Source organism: Phyllobates terribilis, unplaced genomic scaffold (genome assembly GCF_046119375.1).
Source record: "Phyllobates terribilis strain yellow unplaced genomic scaffold, ASM4611937v1 Scaffold_11__3_contigs__length_659146591, whole genome shotgun sequence".
Taxonomy (NCBI): Eukaryota; Metazoa; Chordata; class Amphibia; order Anura; family Dendrobatidae; genus Phyllobates; species Phyllobates terribilis.
Window position 1 is genome coordinate 640,596,906 of NW_027362771.1, and position 21,124 is coordinate 640,618,029.

The following is a 21,124-nucleotide window of genomic DNA, read 5'->3' on the forward strand; positions in this document are numbered from 1 at the left end:
CCACCCTACAGAAGAGAGAGAAGACGCTGCTGATCATAAAAGCTGGAATAAGTAGACCCCCCTGTCCATAAGAGCTTACACACTGCAGAAGAGAGACTTACCCCAGTGACTCTGGAGATGGAAAGCTAATCTGCCTTGCAAATCGTTCTCTGCTATGACCTACTGACCTGTGATGGCCCAGGTACGGACCACCACTGTACAAGCTATGATAATCCTCTAGATGTCATAGCTGCAGGGCATTATAGGGAAGCCTAGGCAACAAGACAAAATGACATTAGCCCACTCTCTGGTGATTCAGCAGTCTGGGAAATGGTGCGGGGGGGGGGATATCAGAAAGAACAGGTCAGACTGTGCGGAGATCCAGACACGTGCATTATTAATTTATTGTTTTACACCTGACTTTATTTTGTCTGGAAATACCCCAGGGCATAATGAAAAATACTCAATTCACATCAAATAACTTTGATGTAATTCCAATTCCCCTTGCCAAATTCGATTTGTTCATCTCTAGTAATAAATTACACGCAACATATTCATAATGAACTATATGGAGCTTCTGAAGAATGCGGTGAGATGAATAAAATTGATGAGATTGAAACTAAAACCACTGACTTTTATTACCACATTAAAGTTTAATCCTTTAGTTCATCATATTGCCCTTATCTATATGTATATTTGTAAATTGAGATCTCATGTTAAGATTTGACTCAGCTTGTTGAATCGTTTCTTGATGGTGATCCGGATTTCCTGGTTCTTCAGGCTGTAGATGATGGGGTTTAATAAAGGTGTCACCACAGTGTAAAGTAAGGACAAGATTTTGTTCATGGTAGATGTTTTTTTTCCAGATGGAGACACATAGATGGCAAAGAGTGATCCGAAACACATGCAAACTACAATCAGATGGGAGGAGCACGTGGAGAAGGCTTTCTCCTTACCAGTGGTCGTTGATATTTTCAGAATGGAGCGAACAATGCAGACATACGTGGAGAAGATAAACCCAGTTTCAATGGTGGTTTCGAGGGTGCTTATAATTATTATTACTGTTTCCAGAAGAGATGTATCTGAGCAGGAGAGTTGCAAAAGAGGTCCATAATCACAGAAGAAATGGTTCACAACAATATTTGAGCCACAGAAATCAAGATCTAAGATCAAGATGGTGGCTAGGATAGTGGCAAGAGAACCTGAAGCCCAACAAAAGGCAATTAACTGAAGGAAAAAGGTAAAATTTATAGTAGTAACATAACGCATAGGTTTACAGATGGCGACATATCTGTCATAGGACATGACCGTTAGAAGAAGGCACTCGGTTACCATGGACATTGAAAATGTAACTGACTGAGTTACGCAGCCAACCTTTGAGATGGTGGAGCCATCATTAAAAATGACTAGCAGAGTGTTTGGGCATATGGTTGAGGTGAGTATGATATCTGAAAGGGATAGCTGGCTGAGGAAAATGTACATTGGGGTCTGGAGACAAGGAGTGGTTGACACTAATAAGATGATCAATAAGTTCCCAGCTAAGGTGGCCGTGTAGATCAGAAAAAGAACTATAAAGAATGCAACACGAAAATTATGAAGATTCTCGAAGCCTACAATGAAGAACTCATTGACTGATGACAGATTCAGTCCTGGAATCATCTTCAAAGAGTGTAAAATAAAAGTAATGTCAGGTGAAGACATGAAAATTTGAGGGGCTGGTGGTCATGAACCAACCATGATTATCACTGAACCCAACTACATGGTGAATAACACATAATGGTGAAGAAAACACATTTTATGAAAGGTTAAATTGTTTAAAGTTGTAATAATTGGAATGTGCAATCTTTGTTACCTTGTGTCTTTAGTTGTCTTGGTTGCTTTCTCATCAAAGAATTATGAAAAAAACATGTCTGTCTATAGATGGTAAAGCTTCAAAGCTTCCAAGAACCCAGAAATTAGGATATGGAGAAAAGTAGTTATATGCATTAACTATTTCTTGAGTTTTAGAAGATTTTCACTATTTTTGTTGTTGTCTCATCCAGTTTATCTCTTTTTACCCGAATCTTCAGAAGCCGAATATAAGACTTTAACCAACAAGATCAAAATATCAAGTTTTGGTTGATGAAGATAAAATAGTAAAACATTTCTTGAAACTAATGTGATGTCCTTTCCTACAGAATCCCTCCTGGAATACAAATACTATGGTGCGGGACCTGGTTTTATAGTCAAGCAAACCTCATGAGAATATTACAAAAGCAATCACACAAATAAATGGAAACGCCGCAGGGAATTATTTGCAAAAACCTGTATCATCTCCCACGTGTTGTGAAAAATATAATTGCAATGTCATCAACTTTAAAAAAATAACTAATTTGCTTTTTTTAAATTTTGATACAACTTTGTTTTTTTTCAATATATTGATTACTGTCTTTTTTTTTAATACATCTTGTTATTATTGTTGATATTCACAGGCTGTTATAATTGTGTACTTTGGTATTTCCTACTTATGTAGGTATGCAAAATAGAGATTTAGCTAGGGTCATTTTTGGGAACTTGTCCTTCCATATCACACCGTAACCAGCCACCGGAAAACTGAGGAGCCTGAGTTGCGGGAAGGTTAGCAACCCGGGTGTACTTATTTCCTCTGAGGTAAGGTCACAATTTTTTCTACCTGCTGAGATGCATCTTGGCAAAAATAAAGTGGCTATTCCAGCCTTTCTGGACATTGGGGCGCGGTTTAACTTGATCGATGCTAAGTTCGTCCAGGACTAGGGCTTCAATCCATATAAACTGTCTAGACTAATACCCATAATGGCCATTGACTCTGCACCCTTGAGCCACTCAGGATGTTCAAGCATTACATCTGCATGTAGGTTCCATAAACTCATAATTCATCGGCTGTTATATATTAGAGGGCTTGCACTCTCCTGTGCTTCTTGGACTACCTTGGCTTATGCTGCACAGTCCCGGGGTATACTGGCAGACTATGGAGGTGGTAAAGTGGAGTGAGTATTGTCAAGGACACTGTTTGGGCAACCAGCTAGTGAGGGTGGGTACTCAATCTCTGCCAGAATACCTGTGTGACTTCAAGGATGTGTTTTCTGAACAGTGGTGTCAAGAACTCCCACTCATCATCATTATGATTGCACCATCAAACTTATACCTGGGGCCAAGCTGCCTAAGAATAGGATTTATAATTTCTCAGTATAATATGTTTTGGAGACATATTGCTTTAAGTTTCCGGTCTTGACTCTTTGATGTCTTCTTTGGTCTACCAGTATGTTTGCCTTTAACAACCTTTCCATGTTGTTGTATTTGGTCCAGATTTTAGACACAGCTGACCGTGAATAACTAACATCTTTTGCAACATTGCGTGATGATTTACCTTCTTTTAAGAGTTTGATAATCTTCTTCTTTGTTTCAATTAACATCTCTCGTGTTGGAGTCCACTTGGTGCAACAGCTCTCCAAGGTGTGATCACTCCTTTTTAGATGCAGATCTAATTTGATGCAGGTGTTAGTTTTGGAAATGAAAATTTACAGGGTGATTCCATAATTTTTTCCTCATAATTGAGTGATTCCATTATTTTTTCCCTCTGCTTGGTCTGAAAAAAATTACCCTTACAGTGTACCACATTTTTAATCTTGATTTCTTTTAGTGTTTCTTAAAGCCCTAAAGTTGCCATTTGAAATGACTTTAGTTTTGTGCCATGTCTGTGATCTGCTTTTTTTCAACAACATTAAACAACTGAATGAACATCCTCTGAGCCCCGTGATTCCATAATTTTTGCAAGGGGTTGTAGTATAATTAGGACCGATACCTCTTCCACTACAGCCAACCCAGCTGATGGAGATGCAGTAAGTGAATTGAAGAAAGGTAGCACTCACCATAGTTATGCGGGATCGGACCACGGCCGTAGACCAGTAATGATTTTCCACACACACCTCCTGCACCGCTCCTACCGTATGTCTTTATCCAAATAAATATTGCAGATCCCTCATACCTATGGTGAGTGCTACCTTTCTTCTATTCACTTACTGCATATACATGGATTCTTGGTATTAGCACCGCGGACCCTAGGCTGTTGATCCTGCAGGAAATCTCTCATGAGGACGTCTGCTCTGCATGTACGAGCCCTGGCACCAGCTTAACTCTTTCATAGACTTTTCTCAGCAGATGGAGACCCAACCAGGTGTGTACTGTTCACATTTCCCTAAATTGGTGCCTGACACCACCAAAGTGGCATGAATTTCAATAGAGTAGAGATAGTATAATGGGGACTCACACCTCTTCTACTACAGCCAACCCAGCAGATGGAGACCCAACCAGGAGTGTTCACATTTCCAAAAATTATTGTTAACATCTGCAGCAGCAGCAACAGAAGGCACAGAAGCCATGAGAAAGATATCACAGACTGCAATTACGCGAGATCAATGCAGCACACTAAGAACTAGATCATTGCCTAGTCTGTACAGTCTGCAGTTGGGGTGCAAAAGTCCTTTGAGATCCATGACTTGTTCATCATGATGAAAGTTTGGCTGTCTACACTTTCAGGGTAAAGCCGGCTGCGCTTATCTTTCAGGACACCCCCAGCAGCGCTGAAGACACGTTCTGAGAGAACATAGGCTGCCCAGCATGATAACACCTTCAAGACGTGACAGGCGAGCTCAAGCCACTCATCCATTTTTGAAGACCAAAATGTAAAAGGGTCTAAACCCTTCCTGATGGTATTGATATTGAGCTCTAGGTAGTCCTCCATCATCGTCAGCAGTCGTTCACCACGTGTTAGACTTGTACTCTATTGTGCTGGTGCACGAGCTGGTGTAAAAAATGTCTGAAAGGACTCACAGAAATTGCTTCTGTCACTTACTTTGCTGCTGCTGGTAATGTTTTGGTGTTGATGAATTGACGTGGCAGAGGTTTGAAGCGTACAGCTGAGATGCACACTGTGTGCCTCACTGTTATCTTGGGGAAAACCTCTCTTAAGGTTGTGTAAAAGCTTGTTTCGATACTCCAGCATTCACGGGTCCCTTTCCAGGGTGGGAAGCACCTGGTAAAATTTACTCTTATAAAGTGGATCTAACAGTTGTCAGAATTATTTTGAATCATAACGATTCGGGGACCATGTTGCAGATAGTGCAGCAAGAAGGCACTCATATGTTGGGTTCTTACCATTCGTGCTGGTGGCTGGGTAACACTGATGCTTGTTTCCTCCGTCTCCTCCCGCCAACCACGAACAACAGAGAGGGGATGATTTTCCTCTTTTTCTCCTGACTGTTTCTCTCCCATCACCTCTTCCTCCTCCATTTCTTCCTCGTCTCTTGCACCTTCACTAACAGTGTGTCTGGTATCACCATCCCCCCTCAATCTCAGTAATACACCTTCCCTTGGCACACGCCTCTGTGGCGACAGTCTGGAACTTTGAGACATTGTTATCCCTTTCGCATCCTCCTCTTCTTCTGGGACCATAACCTCGTGCCGCAGGTTATTCAAAGTCTGCTCCATCATGTATATGACCGTAACAGTGATGCTGATGATGGCATTGTCAGCGCTAACCATCTTAGTAGCTATTCCAAAACTGTGCAGAAGGGTGCAGAGGTCCTTAATCTGTGCCCACTCCGTAAACATGATATGTCCCACGTCCATTCTGCATTTACCCAGGCTATACAACATGACATACTGCGTCAGGGCTCATTGCTGCTGCTACAGTCGCTGCAAAATGTGCAGAGTAGAATTCCACCATGTCGACACAACGCAGATGAACCTGTTAACTGGCATTATCGATGCAAGTCAATAACCTGAGGCGTGCGAATGGCAGAAGTGAGCACACAGCTTCCGTGCTTTCAGCAGCAGCTCATCCAGGCCAGGTTAGTGGCAGAGAAATCGCTGTACCACCAGGTTGAGGACGTGAGCCATGCAAAGTACATGTGTGAGCTCGTCTCAGCGTAGGGCCGTCATCAGGTTTGCACCGTTATCGCACACGGCCTTCCCTGGCTCTAGGTTCAGCAGAGACAGTCATTGCTCAAACTCTGCCTGGAGAGCGGCCCACAACTCTTCAGCTGTATGACTGTGAACTCCAAGGCATATTAATTTTAACACTGCCTAATTACGGTGAGCCCTGACTGCAAAATACAGAGGACAGTGTTTATTCACTCTGCTCTGTTGGAATGCATGTCTTGTTAAGGCAGAGGTTGAGTGTGCAGGTGGGGGCCCTAGAGAAGGTGGAGGAGGCAGAAGCAGTGGAGGAAGTGTGAAATACACAGGTTTGTTCTGCCAGCCTTGGAGATTCCAAGATTGTGGAGCAACCCTTCCCCACCTGCCCCCACAGCTTTTAGAGTTACCCAGTGCCCAGACAGCGAGATGTAACGCCCTTGGCCATGCTTACTCGTCCTGGTGTCTGTGGTGAAATGCACTCTGGTAGACATAGATTTAGTCAAGGAATGAGTGATGTTGTCTGTGACATGATGGTGTAGCGCACACACTTTTTTCTTAGAGAAGTAATGGAGACTGGGTAACTGGTACTGGGGGACTGCGGCGGCCATCAGCTTTTGGAAACCATCTGCATCTACCAGGTGGAATGGCAGCATTTCCATGGACAACAGATTGGAGATGGTAGAGTTCGACCTCTTAGCTTTCTCATGTGTAGGATGAAACAATCTTTCACGTAACCACAATAGTGGGGCCGAGGGCTGGTTGCAGAGAGAGAGCGGAGTACGGTGACCTGGAAAAACTGCTGGACCGTGAGTGAGGTGCAGGCGGAGATGTTATAGTGGATTGAGAAAGATGTGGTGTACTCGGTGAAGCAAACACAGCAGGCATGTCCACTTCCATTACAGCTGACAGGATCTCACTCAGGTTGACTGGAGCGGGTAAAGCACCGGAGGTTCTGCGGTTGGAAACCTGCGTGACAATTCTTGGCATGGTAACAGAGGGGGAGGAAGAAGCTGCAGATGCGGTCGATGGGGCGGCTGATGGTTGTTGAAGTCCGCTGGTCCGCATTTTATCTTAATGAGATTGCCAGAGTAACGCATGTTGATTGCGCATGTGAAGGTTCATGTATGTAGTAGTCAAATATTACACTTTTTCCCTCTACTAAGTTGTTTCTTGCAAAGATGGCAAATAATGTGAGTTAGCTCATCCCTTGAATTGTCAAAAAAATGCCCCGGCCATGCAATCCTTCCCGCTCTTCGAGCTGCAGACCCGAGGACGCGGTGCTGCTCGTGCATGCATCACTCCATGTCTGCGTCATTGGACGCAACGTAACCTCCTCATCTTCCTTCTCCTCCACCTCCTGAGATGAGCTTCTCAGCTGCCTGCCTCTAGGTTCACACCACGTGGGATCTACAACCTTTTCATCATCCAATGTGTTATCCCATTCTTCGCCCTGAGAATCACCCTCCTCCTCTTGTTGCCCTGACAGCACAGTACAGTCCTCATGAGCCTCAGGTATCAGAGTCTCATCAGGATCACCTCCCTCCCCAGAGGTTAACGTCTGGTGACGAGGGTCAGGAACCTGCTCGAACCCTATTCTGTCCTGTCCCGAATCCAACCCAAAAAAATTTTGGGCATCAGTGCAGATTCTTTCCTCCTCTTGATTCTGATTCTTTGGAGTACACTTCTGATGCCCATGGTATAGAATGTGTGAACCCATCTGTGGTTTCCACAGTCAGTGTGAATGAGGCTTGTATAACAAAGAAGATATGCTCCAAACAATTTCAAAATGAGATCTCCCCTACTGTATCATGTTAGTAAAAGAATAAAATATATTTTTAATGTGTACGAGACCTGTATAACAGAAGAAATATGCTCAAAACAATTTCAAACTGATATCTCCCCTACTGTATCATGTTAGTAACAGAAGAAAATATTTTTTTAGTGTGGATGAGGGCTGTATAACAGAGAAGATATGCTCCAAACAATTTCAAACTGAGATTTCCTCTACTGTATCATGTTAGTAACAGAATAAAAGTATTTTTTTTTATTGTGGATGAGGCCTGTATAACATAGAAGAAATGCTCCAAACAATTTCAAACTCAGATCTAGCCTGCTGTATCACCTTTGTCACAGAAAAAAATAGATTTTCTTACTCTGCGTGAGCTCGGCATACAGCTGAATTTCACCGCCACAAAATGACAAGGTGGGCTATGACTTGATGTATCACATTAGTCCCAGAAAAAAATAGATATTTTTACTCGGCATACAGCTGACTTTCACTGCCCCAAAATAACAATGTGGGCTATTACTTGCTGTATTACGTTAGTCCCAGAAAAAAATAGATTTTTTTGCTCTGCATCCAGCTGAATTTCACTGCCACAAAATAATAATGTGGGCTATAACATTGCTGTATCACGTTAATCCCAGAAAAAAAATGGATTTTTTTTACTCTGCATGTAGCTTAATTTCTCTGCCATAAAATGACAAGGTGGGCTATGGCTTGCTGTATCATGTTAGCCACAGAAAAAAAATTTTTTTACTCTGCATACAGATAAATTTCACCACCACAAAATGACAAAGTGGGCTATGATTTGCTGTATCACGTTAGTCTCAGAAAAAAATAAGATTTTTTTACTCTGCATACAGCTGAATTTCACCACCATAAAATGACATGGTGGTCTATGTCTTGTAGTATTACATTAGTCACAGAAAAAAATATATTTTAAAGGTGTACTTGTACATGGAGCACAATAGAATCAATGCACAAAAGACTTCTATGAATTGTGTCCTGCTGTCTTTGTCTGGACCTCACTAAGGCACAAGAAAAAAAAAATCAGCTGGAAGGTCGATTTCACAGCCACACAGGACACTACCTACCTTAACTATCTGACTTAGAAGCAACCACCTAGCTAACTAGATGAAATCTCTCAATATCGAGGAGCAGACCAGGAGAATTCTCTCTATAATGTTTTGATCACAAAATGGCGCTAAAACAACATGTCCGCTCTTTATATAGAGAGAGACACGTGATTTCAGCATCCAATGGCACAAGCCCTTGTTTCTGGACATTGTGGATGGTTCCTGCGCCCAGATTGGTTAGCTGCAATTTGCACACATAAAGTTAGGAAAAAAAAATATTACAAGCATACTCGTGTTTCTGATCGCGAATCCCAATGTGCCATATTCGAGCCATATTTGAAATTGGCGATCATTTTCTGAGCATATTCGCTCATAACTATCCAGAAATTGTTTCCTACAACTCCTTTGCTATCTCCAAGAACTTCTATTACCGCTTGCTAGTGTTGAGCATTCCGATACTGAAATATGGGGTATCGACCGATATTCGCGGTATCGGAGTTCCGATACTGAGTTCTGATACTTTTAGAATATCGAATACCGGAATCGGAAGTTCCTATAATGCCTTCGCTCTGCAGTGTCTCTGAAGGATGACAAGCTGGATGGCAGCGCTCAGCTTACTGTACTTGTCATTTAGTGTTAAAGGATTTATTAAAAATAATAATAGTGTTTTCATGCACCGTCTCTTTAAAAAAGCCGGCCGGCAATTCGGCAGCGGCATACACCGGTATCCGACAATTTAGAACAGAAAGAATACTCCCCAATGCCATCCCAGCATGGGAGAATTCTCCTGCTGAAGCGCTGAGCGCAGGAGAATTTTCCCACGCTGTCAGTGACGTGCATGAGGTGAGCCGAGTTCATTGGACATTACCTCGGCTCATCTGGATGCTGTCACAGCGAGACACTGAGGAGCGCAAGCATGCCTGCACTTCTCAGTGTCTGCGGCATGGCAAGCTGGATGGCAGCTTTCGGCTGCGATCCAGCCTGTCATGTCAATGTAGCAGAGCTGAAGCTGTCGTGGGAACCATGGAAAGGTAAGGATGATGTTGCTTTATTATTTTACTTTTATTGCAGGAGATCGTTGGCTTCAGCTGGAATGGGCGTGATGGTAAGTATGGTTTAATTTAGAACATTAAAAAATTGTGTGTTTATTTCAATTAAAGGACTTTTTTCTGGATGTTGTGTTTTTTTAAATACTTTACTAGAAATTCATGGCGGTCATGTCTAATATTGGCGTGACCCCATGAATTTTGGGCTTAGGGCCAGCTGATAATGCCTAGCTGGCCCTAACCCCTTTATTAACCAGTCAACCACCGCACCAGGGCCCTCGATGAGTTGGGTACAGCGCCAGAAGATAGCGCTTCTATGAACGCGCCATTTTCTGGGGTGGCTGTGGACTGCAATTTGCAGCAGGGGGGGGTGAAGAAAGCTTGGGCCTCCTTGCGCTGCAGATTCCAGCCCCCAGCTGCCTAGTTGTACCTGGCTGGAAACAAAAATAGGGCGAAGCCCCACATATTTTTTTTTTAATTATTTCATGAAATTCATGAAATAATAATAAAAAAATAGGCTTACCTATATTGTTGTGTCCGGCCAGGTACAAATAGGCATCTGGTGGTTGGCGGCAGCCCGTTCCTGGATGCTGTACCTGGCTGGCATACAAAAATATGGCAAAGCCTACGTCAAAGTTTTTGGGAAAAATTAATGAAAAAATAATAAAAAAAAATAATAATTTAGGGACTGCATCTTTATTAACCCCTCACGCGGAGGGGTTAGTAAAGATGCAGTCCCTAAATGTGTTTGTTTAAAAAAAAATTATTAAATTTTTCACCAAAAATTTAACGTGGGATTCGTCATATTTTTGTGTCCAGCCAGGTACAGCAGGCAGGAACGGGCTGCCCCTAATCCCCAGATGCCCATTTGTACCTGGCAGGAAACAAAAATACAGGGAAGCCCTTTTTTTAATTATTTCATGAATTTCATGAAATAATTTAAAAAAAATTGCCATGTGGCTTCGCCCTACTTTTGTGTCCAGCCAGGTACAACAGGCAGGAACGGGCTGCCCCCAACCACCAGATGCCTATTTGTACCTGGCCGTACACAATAATATAGGGAAGCCCTTATTTTTTTAATTATTTCATGAATTTCATTAAATCATTTAAAAAAAAATACGTGGGGCTTCACCCTATTTTTGTGTCCAGCCAGGTACATCTAAGCAGCTGGGGGCTGGAATCCGCAGCACAGGGAGGCCCAAGCTTTCTGCGCCCACCTGCTGCAAATTTCAGTCCGCAGCCATCACAGAAAATGGCGCATTCATAGAAGCGCCATCTTCTGGGTCTGTACCCAACTCATCCAGGGCCCTGGTGCGGTGGCTCAATGGCTAATAAAGGGGTTAGGGCCAGCTTGGCATTATCAGCTGGCCCTATGCACGAAATTCATGGGGTCACGCCAATATTAGACATGACCGCCAAAAATTTCTAGTAAAGTATTTAAAAAAAACACAACACCCAGAAAAAAGTCCTTTAATTTAAATAAACACACAATTTTTTAATGTTCTAAATTAAACCATACTTACCATCACGCCCATTCCAGCTGAAGCCAACGATCTCCTGCAATAAAAGTAAAATAGTAAACCAACCTCATCCTTACCTTTCCATGGTTCCCACGACAGCTTCAGCTCTGCTACATTGACATGACAGGCTGGATCGCAGCCGAAAGCTGCCATCCAGCTTGCCATGCCGCAGAGACTGAGAAGCGCCGGCATGCTTGCGCTCCTCAGTGTCTGGCTGTGACCGCATCCATATGAGCCGAGCTCATGTCCAATGAACTCAGCTCGCCTCATGCACGTCAATGACAGCGTGGGAAAATTCTCCTGTGCTCAGCGCTTCAGCAGGAAAATTCTCCCATGCTGGGGTGGCATTGAGATGACACGCTGGATGGCAGCTGAGCGCCGCCATCCAGCATGCCATCCTTCATAGACACTGCAGAGCGCAGGCAATTCTCCCACGCTGTCAGTGACGTGCATGAGGTGAGCTGAGTTCATTGGACATGAGCTCACCTCATGCACGTCACTGACAGCGTGGGAAAATTCTCCTGCGCTCAGCGCTTCAGCAGGAGAATTCTCCCACGCTGGGATGGCATTGAGATGACAGGCTGGATGGCAGCTGAGCGCTGCCATCCAGCATGCCATCCTTCATAGACGCTGCACAGCGTGGGAAAATTATCCTGCGCTCAGCGCTTAAGCAGGAGAATTCTCTCACGCTGACTGCTTGCGCAGGAGAATTTTCCCACGCTGTCAGTGACGTGCATGAGGTGAGCTGAGTTCATTGGACATGACCTCGGCTCATCTTTATGCCGTCACAGCCAGACACTGAGGAGCGCAAGCATGCCTGCGCTTCTCAGTCTCTGCGGGATGACCGGCTGGATGGCTGCGTTCTGCTGCGGTCCAGCCTGTCATGTGAATGTAGCAGAGCTGAAGCTGTCGTGGGAACCATGGAAAGGTAAGGATGATGTTGCTTTATTATTTTTCTTTTATTGCAGGAGATCGTTGGCTTCAGCTGGAATGGGCATGATGGTAAGTATGGTTTAAATTAGAACAATAAAGAATTGTGTGTTTATTTCAATTAAAGGACTTTATTCTGGGTGTTTGTGTTTTTTTTAACTTTGACTATGGGGTTAGTAATGGGGGTGTCTTATAGATGCCTCTCCATTACTAACCTGGGCTTGATGTCAGCTGGCATTATAAGCTGACATCAACCCCAACCCTATTACCCCACTGCCACCGCTACAGGGCAGTGGGAAGAGCGAGGCTAAGTGCCAGAATTGGCGCATCCTATGGATGCGCCATTTCTGGGGCGTCTGACGGCTGGTGTTTCTAGCATGGGAGGGGGCCAATATTCATGGGACCCTTCCTGGGCTATTAATATCAGCCCCCAGCTCTCTGCCTAGCCTTTGCTAGCTATTAAAATAGGGGGGACCCCACATCATTTTTTTGGGGGTCCCCCATTTTAATAGCGAGTAAAGGCTAGGTATTCAGCTGGGGGCTGATATTAGTAGCCTGGGAAGCTCCGTGGGTATTACCCCCTTCCCAGGCTTCAAACATCTACCCGAGCCATCTGATAACCTCCGCTAGAGACTTAAATTACGGGGAACCCCACGCCGATTTTTTTTTTTAATAAATCCTTTAACACTAAATGACAAGTACAGTAACCAACACTGTCACTGTACTTATTATATATGTGACTGTCATGTTTCTATCTATCTAATCTATGTGTGAAGCTCTATTCTTTCTGTTATAAATTGTCGGGTACCGGTGTATGCCGCTGATGAATTGCCGGCTTTTCATGTAATACATTCTACATTATTCTTAGTTGTTTTCCTTCATGTAGAATTAACCTACAAGGAAAGAAAGGGTTTATTTTTATTCCGATATTTGTGTCCCATTGACTTGCATTGGTTTCCAGCATCGGAATCGGCGATATCCGATATTTCTTGGGTATTGGTCCGATCCAATCCGATCCGATATTTCCCGAATGGGAAGGTATTGCTCAACACTACCGCTTGCTGTTCCTCGCTCATGCTCTTCCGGCCACTAGACATCTGGTCATTAAGGTGAAAACAGGCTTGAGGGGAGAAGGGGCTAAACTGTGTTACCTTTTATTTGATTTATTGTCTGTATTTGTCACCGCTTTATTGTAAAGTGCTGTGAAATATGTTGGCGCTATATAAATAAAATTATTATTATTATTTATTATAAAGTCAATTGCTCCTTTTTTTCTCTGGTGTATTCCCATGCACCACTTCCCACCAAAAAAAGAGTATATAGTTCATGGTTTCTTCATTCTTTTGTCTTCCTCCTCCTCCACCATATCAACCAGGTCATCAGGCAGCCCTCACTCATAAACCTTTATAGGGTCATCATTCAAAATCTTTAGAGGATAATCAGACTGCCATCACTCAAAATCTTTAGAGGGTCATCAGGCAGCCCTCATTCAAGAATTTCTCTTATATAGTATATATGTATATATATATATATACAGTACAGACCAAAAGTTTGGACACACCTTCTCATTTAAAGATTTTTCTGTATTTTCATGACTATGAAAATTGTACATTCACACTGAAGGCATCAAAACTATGAATTAACACATGTGGAATTATATACTTAGCAAAAAAGTGTCAAACAACTGAAAATATGTCTTATATTCTAGGGTCTTCAAAGTAGCCACCTTTTGCTTTGATGACTGCTTTGCACGCTCTTGGCATTCTCTTGATGAGCTACAAGAGGTAGTCACCGGAAATGGCCCTCCAACAATCTTGAAGGAGTTCCCAGAGATGCTTAGCACTTGTTGGCCCTTTTGCCTTCACTCTGCGGTCCAGCTCACCCTAAACCATCTCGATTGGGTTCAGGTCTGGTGACTGTGGAGGCCAGGTCATCTGGCGTAGCCCCCCATCACTCTCCTTCTTGGTCAAATAGCCCTTACACAGCCCGGAGGTGTTTGAGGTCATTGTCCTGTTGAAAATTAAATGATGGTCCAACTAAACGCAAACCAGATGGAATAGCATGCCGCTGCACGATGCTGTGGTAGCCATGCTGGTTCAGTATGCCTTCAATTTTGAATAAATCCCCAACAGTGTCACCAACAAAGCCCCCCCGCACCATCACACCTCCTCCTCCATGCTTCACGGTGGGAACCAGGCATATAGAGTCCATCCGTTCACCTTTTCTGCATCGCACAAAGACATATTTTCAGTTGTTTGACACTTTTTTGTTAAGTATATAATTCCACATGTGGTAATTTATAGTTTTGATGCCTTCAGTGTGAATGTACAATTTTCATAGTCATGAAAATACAGAAAAATCTTTAAATGAGAAGGTGTGTCCAAACTTTTGGTCTGTACTGTATATATACAGTATATACTACCCTAGGGGTAAATGTTTTCGGCCCTTGCACTTAGTACATAGGCTTTACCAGTCTAGGAGTCCTATTCCTTAAAAATGGTAAAAAATATATTTTCTGATGCCCTCCTCTGCGTGTCTTTCAAGGTGTATTGCAGTCCCTACTTCTTATTTTTGGCAGTTCTTGCATTTAGTTCATATGCTTTACCAGTCTAGAAGTCCCATTACCTAACAATTGTAACAGAATGTGTATGAGGCCCTCATTTATGTCTAATCCAGGGAGTATCGAGTCCATCTTCCTTCTAACTTTTGGCAGTTCTTGCTTTGTGACTTTCAGAGTCCCTCCTTCATAAATTAAACAGGTTGTGTCCGATCATGTCACACACCACATGCCCAGATAAGGTTGTAAAATGTAAAAATTACATTTACCGGTGACTGCCATTGGGTGTAGCTTTATTTATCCCTCTAGTATGTCATCTTCTGTAATCATAGGCAATGGGGAAATAAGGTGAGAGATAGCCCGTCTATGAAGGTGTGGAGAAGGTGATTTTTTTTGTTTTTATTTTCGCTTTCTAATTTTGCCTTATATACAAGTCATTATACAGGAAACAATGTTTCCTGACATTTTTTCCTGTAAAATCCATTTTATCTTTGTTTTTTTATGTTTTACTGTCAGTCCGTAAAAGTGACGTAATACTTTGACAACACTGTTCCTAGCAGCGACATGTGAGTCAGAGATGAGCGCTGTGTTTTTCTGGCCATAGAGCCCTGCTGTTAGGGTCTTCTGGAAAAATTATTGAGTTTCCCATTGACTTCTATTATACTCTGTACTCAAGTCGAGTCCTAGTGTCCTACCTGCTCGATTCGAGTACCAAGCACTCAAGCATTTTAGTGCTCGCTCATCACTATTCATAAGTGCGTAATATAATAAATTCATATTAAATCTAGGTGTCTAGTGACAAAGAAAATAATATAATTAACCCTAGAACGCATACCTGGGGCCTCGCAGGCCCGCCCTGGTAATTGTTGTATGTGAAAAAGTAGATTTTTATGGTCATGCGTTCTAGGGTTAATACTGAAAGAATATTGCACAGTGCAAAAAAGTATCAAAGTCCAATATTAGGGAACTGGAAAATTTCAATGAACCCAAAAGACACTAAAGATATGATACTAACTGGAGAGACACACCTCAACCCCCTCACACCACCCCAACGCACGTTTCGCTTCTGCTTCGTCAGAGAATGAAGTGGAGGGAAAGTGGCTGATTTAAACAGGGCATCAACACCTGTAATTAATTACAATCTAGGAGGTCACATTACAGGATGCTGCCAAGTACACATTTGCATGAGACAATTCCCACGTCAGTGGCCCGGCGCTAGTCACTGAGGTGAAAAGTGGGCCACAGTTTATGACGCGATGCCAAGAGAGGCAACGAGAGAATGAGCCAGGCGAATGTGCCCAGCAGAGCACGAAGACCTCGTAGCCATATTGAAAAATTCAACATGTGGCCAATATGCCGGCTGCCTTCAGAATAAATAAAATAAATTTAAATGAAAGATCAAACAATGTAAAAATAGGAAATATAAAGGAAACATATAAAGGCATATGGAGATATAAACCATGGGTGGTTTTGGTGATGGAGTGTTAAAATGCAAATATATGGAAATTAAGGTTAGAATGAAGCTTAAAAGAATGATAACTAAAGTGTGTAAAATTGTAAATTATGCAAATGAAGACGACAAAAAGGTGAAGTGTGATCTAATTGACTCTGAGCGATACAGTGTAAAAGTGTAAAAATGGGGTGAAAAATAAAAATGCAGATGATATAGAAAAAAACAAATAGTGGAACAGGTGAGTAAGTGGAAGAGATGCAGCTGAGAATATTGAGAAATCAATGCTGTACTAACGCATATACCAAAATTAAAAAAAAAGCAAATTAGTTCTATTTTATCTTTTTTTTTTAAAGTTGCTGATATGTAAAAAATGACAAAACATTGCAATTACATTTTTTACAACACGTGGGAGATGATATAGTTGTTTGAATATAATTCCCTGCGGCGTTTCCATTTATTTGTGTGATTGCTTTTGGTAATATTCTCATGAGGTTTGCTTGACTATAAAACCAGGTCCCGCACCGTAGTATTTGTATTCCAGGAGGGATTCTGTAAAGTAGGACATCACATTGGTTTCATGAAATTTTTTCCATTTTGTTTTCATCAACCAAAACTTGATATTTTGATCTTGTTGGTTAAAGTCTTATATTCAGCTTTTGACGATTCATATAAAAAGCGATAAACGGGATGAGACAACAACAAAAATAGTGAAAATCTTCTAAAACTCAAGAAATTGTTAATGCATATAACTATTTTTTTCCGTATCCTAATTTCTGGGTTCTTGGAAGCTTTGAAGCTTTACCATCTATAGACAGAAATGTTTTTTTCATAATTCTTTCATGACAAAGCAACCAAGGTAACTAGAGACACAAGGTAACATAGATTGCACATTCCAATAATTACGACTTTAAACAATGTAACCTTTCATACAATGTGTTTTCTTCACCATTATGTGTTATTCACCATGTAGTTGGGTTCAGTGATAATCATGGTTGGTTCATGACCACAAGACCCTCAAATTTTCATGTCTTCACCTGACATTACATTTATTTTACACTCTTTGAAGATGATTCCAGGACTGAATCTGTCATCAGTAAATGAGTTCTTCATTGTAGGCTTCGAGAATCCTCATAATTTACGTATTGTATTCTTTATAGTCCTTCTTCTGGTCTACACGGCCACCTTAACAGGGAACTTTTTGATCATCTTATTGGTGTCAACCACTCCTTGTCTCCAGACCCCAATGTACATTTTCCTCAGCCAGCTATCCCTTTCAGATATCATACTCACCTCAAACATATGCCCAAACACTCTGTTAGTCATTTTTAATGATGGCTCCACCATCTCAAAGATTGGCTGCATAACTCAGTCATTCATATTTTCAATGTCCATGGTAACCGAGTGCCTTCTTCTAACGGTCATGTCCTATGATAGATATGTCGCCATCTGTAAACCTATGCAGTACATTACTACTATAAATTTTACCTTCTGTCTTCAGTTAATTGCCATTTGTTGGGCTTCAGGTTCTCTTGTCACCATCGTAGCCACCATCTTGATCGTAAGTCTTGACTTTTGTGGCTCAAATATTGTTGTGAACCATTTCTTCTGTGATTATGGACCTCTTTTGCAACTCTCCTGCTCAGATACATCTCTTCTGGAAACAGTAGTAATAATTATAACCACCAATGAAACCACTATTGAAACTGGGTTTATCTTCTCCACGTATGTCTGCATTGTTCGCTCCATACTGAAAATATCAACGACCACTGGTAAGGAGAAAGCCTTCTCCACGTGCTCCTCCCATCTGATTGTAGTTTGCATGTGTTATGGATCACTGATTGCCATCTATGTGTCTCCATCAGGAAAAAAAACATCTACCATGAACAAAATCTTGTCCTTACTTTACACTGTGGTGACACCTTTATTAAACCCCATCATCTACAGCCTGAAGAACCAGGAAATCCGGATCACCATCAAGAAACGATTCATCAAGCTGAGGCAAATCTTAACATGAGATCTCAATTTACAAATATACATAAGGATAAGGGCAATATGATGAACTAAAGGAGTTAACTTTCAATATGTGTTGGTAAAAAATTTTTTTTTTTAGCTTCGGTGTCAGAAATTTAATACAATTTACTGCAATCTCCTGAAGCACCAGATAATTAATTATGAATAAATAATCCACATTATGTTGCATGTAATTTATTGCTAGAGACAAACAAATCAGAAAATTTCTCAAATTTGGCAGGGAAATTTGTATTACATCAAACCTATTCGATGTAAGCTCTTATGGTCAGTGGGGTCCTCTCTCTCTCCTGTAGAGTGTAAGCTCTTATGGTCAGTGGGGTCCTTTCTCTCTCCTGTAGAGTGTAAGCTCTTAAGGTCAGTGGGGTCCTCTCTCTCTCCTGTAGCGTGTAAGCTCTTATGGTCAGTTGGGTCCTCTCTCTCTCCTGTAGAGTGTAAGCTCTTATGATCAGTGGGTTCCTCTCTCTCCTGTAGAGTGTAAACTCTTATGGTGAGTGTGGTCCTCTATCTCCTGTAGCGTGTAATCTCTAATGGTCAGAGGGGTCCTCTTTCTCCTGTAGAGTGTAAGCTCTTATGGTCAGTGGGGTCCTCTCTCTCCTGTAGAATGTAATTTCTTATGGTCAGCGGGGTCCTCTCTCTCCTGTAGAGTGTAAGCTCTTATGATCAGTGGGGTCCTCTCTCTCCTGTAGAGTGTAAGCTCTTATGGTCAGTGGGGTCCTTTATCTCTCCTCTAGAGTGTAAGTTCTTATGATCAGCGGGGTCCTCTCTCTCTCTTCTAGAGTGTAAGCTCTCATGATCAGCAGGGTCTTCTCTCTCCCCCATAGAGTGTAAGCTCTTATGATCAGTGGGGTCCTTTCTCTACTACAGAGTGTAAGCTCTTATGGTGAGTGGGGTCCTCTGGCTCCTGTAGAATGTAATCTCTTATGGTCAGCAGGGTCCTCTCTCTCCTGTAGAGTGTTAGCTCTTATGATCAGTTGGGTCCTCTCTCTCCTGTAGAGTGTAAGCTTTATGGTCAGTGGGGTCCTCTCTCTCTCCTGTAGAGTGTAAGCTATAATGATCAGCAGGGTCCTCTCTCTCTCTTGTAGAGTGTAAGCTCTCATGATCAACAGGGTCTTCTCTTTCCCCCATAGAGTGTAAGCTCTTATGATCAGTGGGGTCCTCTCTCTCCTGTAGAGTGAAAGCTCTTATGTTCAGTGGGGTCCTGTCTCTCCTGTAGAGTTTAAGCTCTTATCGTCAGTGGGGTCCTCTCTCTCGTGTAGAGTTTAGGCTCTTATCGTCATTGGGGTCCTCTCTGTCCTGTAGATTCTAATCTCTTATGATCAGTGGGGTCTTCTCTCTCCTGTAGAGTGTAAGCTCTTATGGTCAGTGGGGTCCTCTGTCTCCTGTAGAGTGTAAGCTCTTATGTTCAGTGGGGTCCTGTCTCTCCTGTAAAGTTTAAGCTCATATCGTCAGTGGGGTCCTCTCTCTCGTGTAGAGTTTAAGCTCTTATCGTCAGTGGGGTCCTCTCTGTCCTGTAGATTCTAAGCTCTTCTGATCAGCGGTGTTCTCTCTCTCTCCTGTAGAGTGTAAGCTCTCATGATCAGCATGGTCCTCTCTCTCTCCTGTAGAGTGTAAGTTCTTATGATCAGCGGGCTTCTCTCTTTCCTGTAGAGAGTAAGATCTTTTGTTTAGTTGGGTCCTCTCTCTCCTGTAGAGTGTAAGCTCTATGATCAGCGGGGTACTCTCTCTCTGTTGTAGAGTGTAAGATCTTATGGTAAGTGGGGTCCTCTCTCTCCCCTGTAGAGTGTAAGCTCTTATGGTGAGCTGGGTCCTCTATCTTGTAGAGTGAAAGCTCTTATGGGCAGCAGAGACCTGTCCTGTAGAGTGTAAGCTCTTATGGTCAGTGGGCTCCTCTCTATCCTGTAGAGTGTAAGCTCTTATGGTTAGTGGGGTCCTCTCTCTCCTGTAGAGTGTTAGCTCTTATGGTCAGTGGTGTCCTCTCTCTCCTTTAGAGTGTATGCTCTTATGGTCAGCGGGGTCCTCTCTCTCGTGTAGAGTGTAAGCTCTTATGGTCAGCGGTGTCGTCTCTCTTCTGTAGAGCGTAAGCTCTTATAGTCAGTGGGGTCCTCTCTCTCCTGTAGAATGTAAGCTCTAATGGTCAGTAGGGTCCTCTCTCTCTTTTAGAGTGTAAGCTCTTATGGTCAGCAGCGTCCTCTCTCTCTCTCCTGTAGAGTGTAAGCTCTTATGGTCAGTGGGGTCCTCTCTCTCTCCTGTAGAGTGTAAGCTCTTATGGTCAGTGGGGTCCTCTCTCTCCTGTAGAGTGTAAGCTCTTATGATCAGTGGGGTCCTCTCTCTCTCCTCTAGAGTGTAAGCTCTTATAGTCAGCGGGGTCCTCTCTCTCCTGTAGAGTGTAAGCTCATATGGTCAGTTGTGTTCTCTCTCCTGTAGAGTGTAAGCTTTTATGGTCAGCGGAGTCCTCTCTCTCATGTAGAGTGTAAGCTCTGATGGTCAGTGGGGTCCTCTCTCTCTCCTGTAAATTGTAAGCTTTTATAGTTAGCGGGGTCCTCTCTCTCCTGTAGAGTGTAAGCTCATATGGTCAGTAGTGTTGAGCCACCCCCGTAGTGTTCGTGTTCGGTTCGGTTCGTCGAACACGCGTATGTTTGTCATACTGTTTGTTGAACAGTTCGTCGAACACCTTCGAACACCGTTAAAACCAATGGCAGGCAAACAAAAACAAATAAAAGCACATAGAAAACACTTCAAAGGTGTCCAAAAGCTGACAAACTGCTCAGAAGACACAACTAACACATGGAAAAGTGACAAGTACATATAGTCATGC

General features: G+C 42.6%; 2 protein-coding genes across 2 annotated transcripts; one reads left to right on the forward strand and one right to left on the reverse strand.

Annotated features, from left to right (window-relative positions):
- Positions 1-690: 690 nt before the first annotated feature.
- LOC141167607 (olfactory receptor 6C4-like) lies at positions 691-1,638 on the reverse strand. Its single transcript, XM_073654993.1, has one exon. The coding sequence runs from the start codon at positions 1,636-1,638 to the stop codon at positions 691-693; it is 948 nt and encodes a 315-aa protein (XP_073511094.1).
- A 15,706-nt stretch (positions 1,639-17,344) lies between these two features.
- On the forward strand, positions 17,345-18,292 carry LOC141167608 (olfactory receptor 6C4-like). Its single transcript, XM_073654994.1, has one exon. It carries the CDS (start codon positions 17,345-17,347, stop codon positions 18,290-18,292), a length of 948 nt encoding a protein of 315 aa, XP_073511095.1.
- The last annotated feature ends 2,832 nt before the right edge of the window (positions 18,293-21,124 follow it).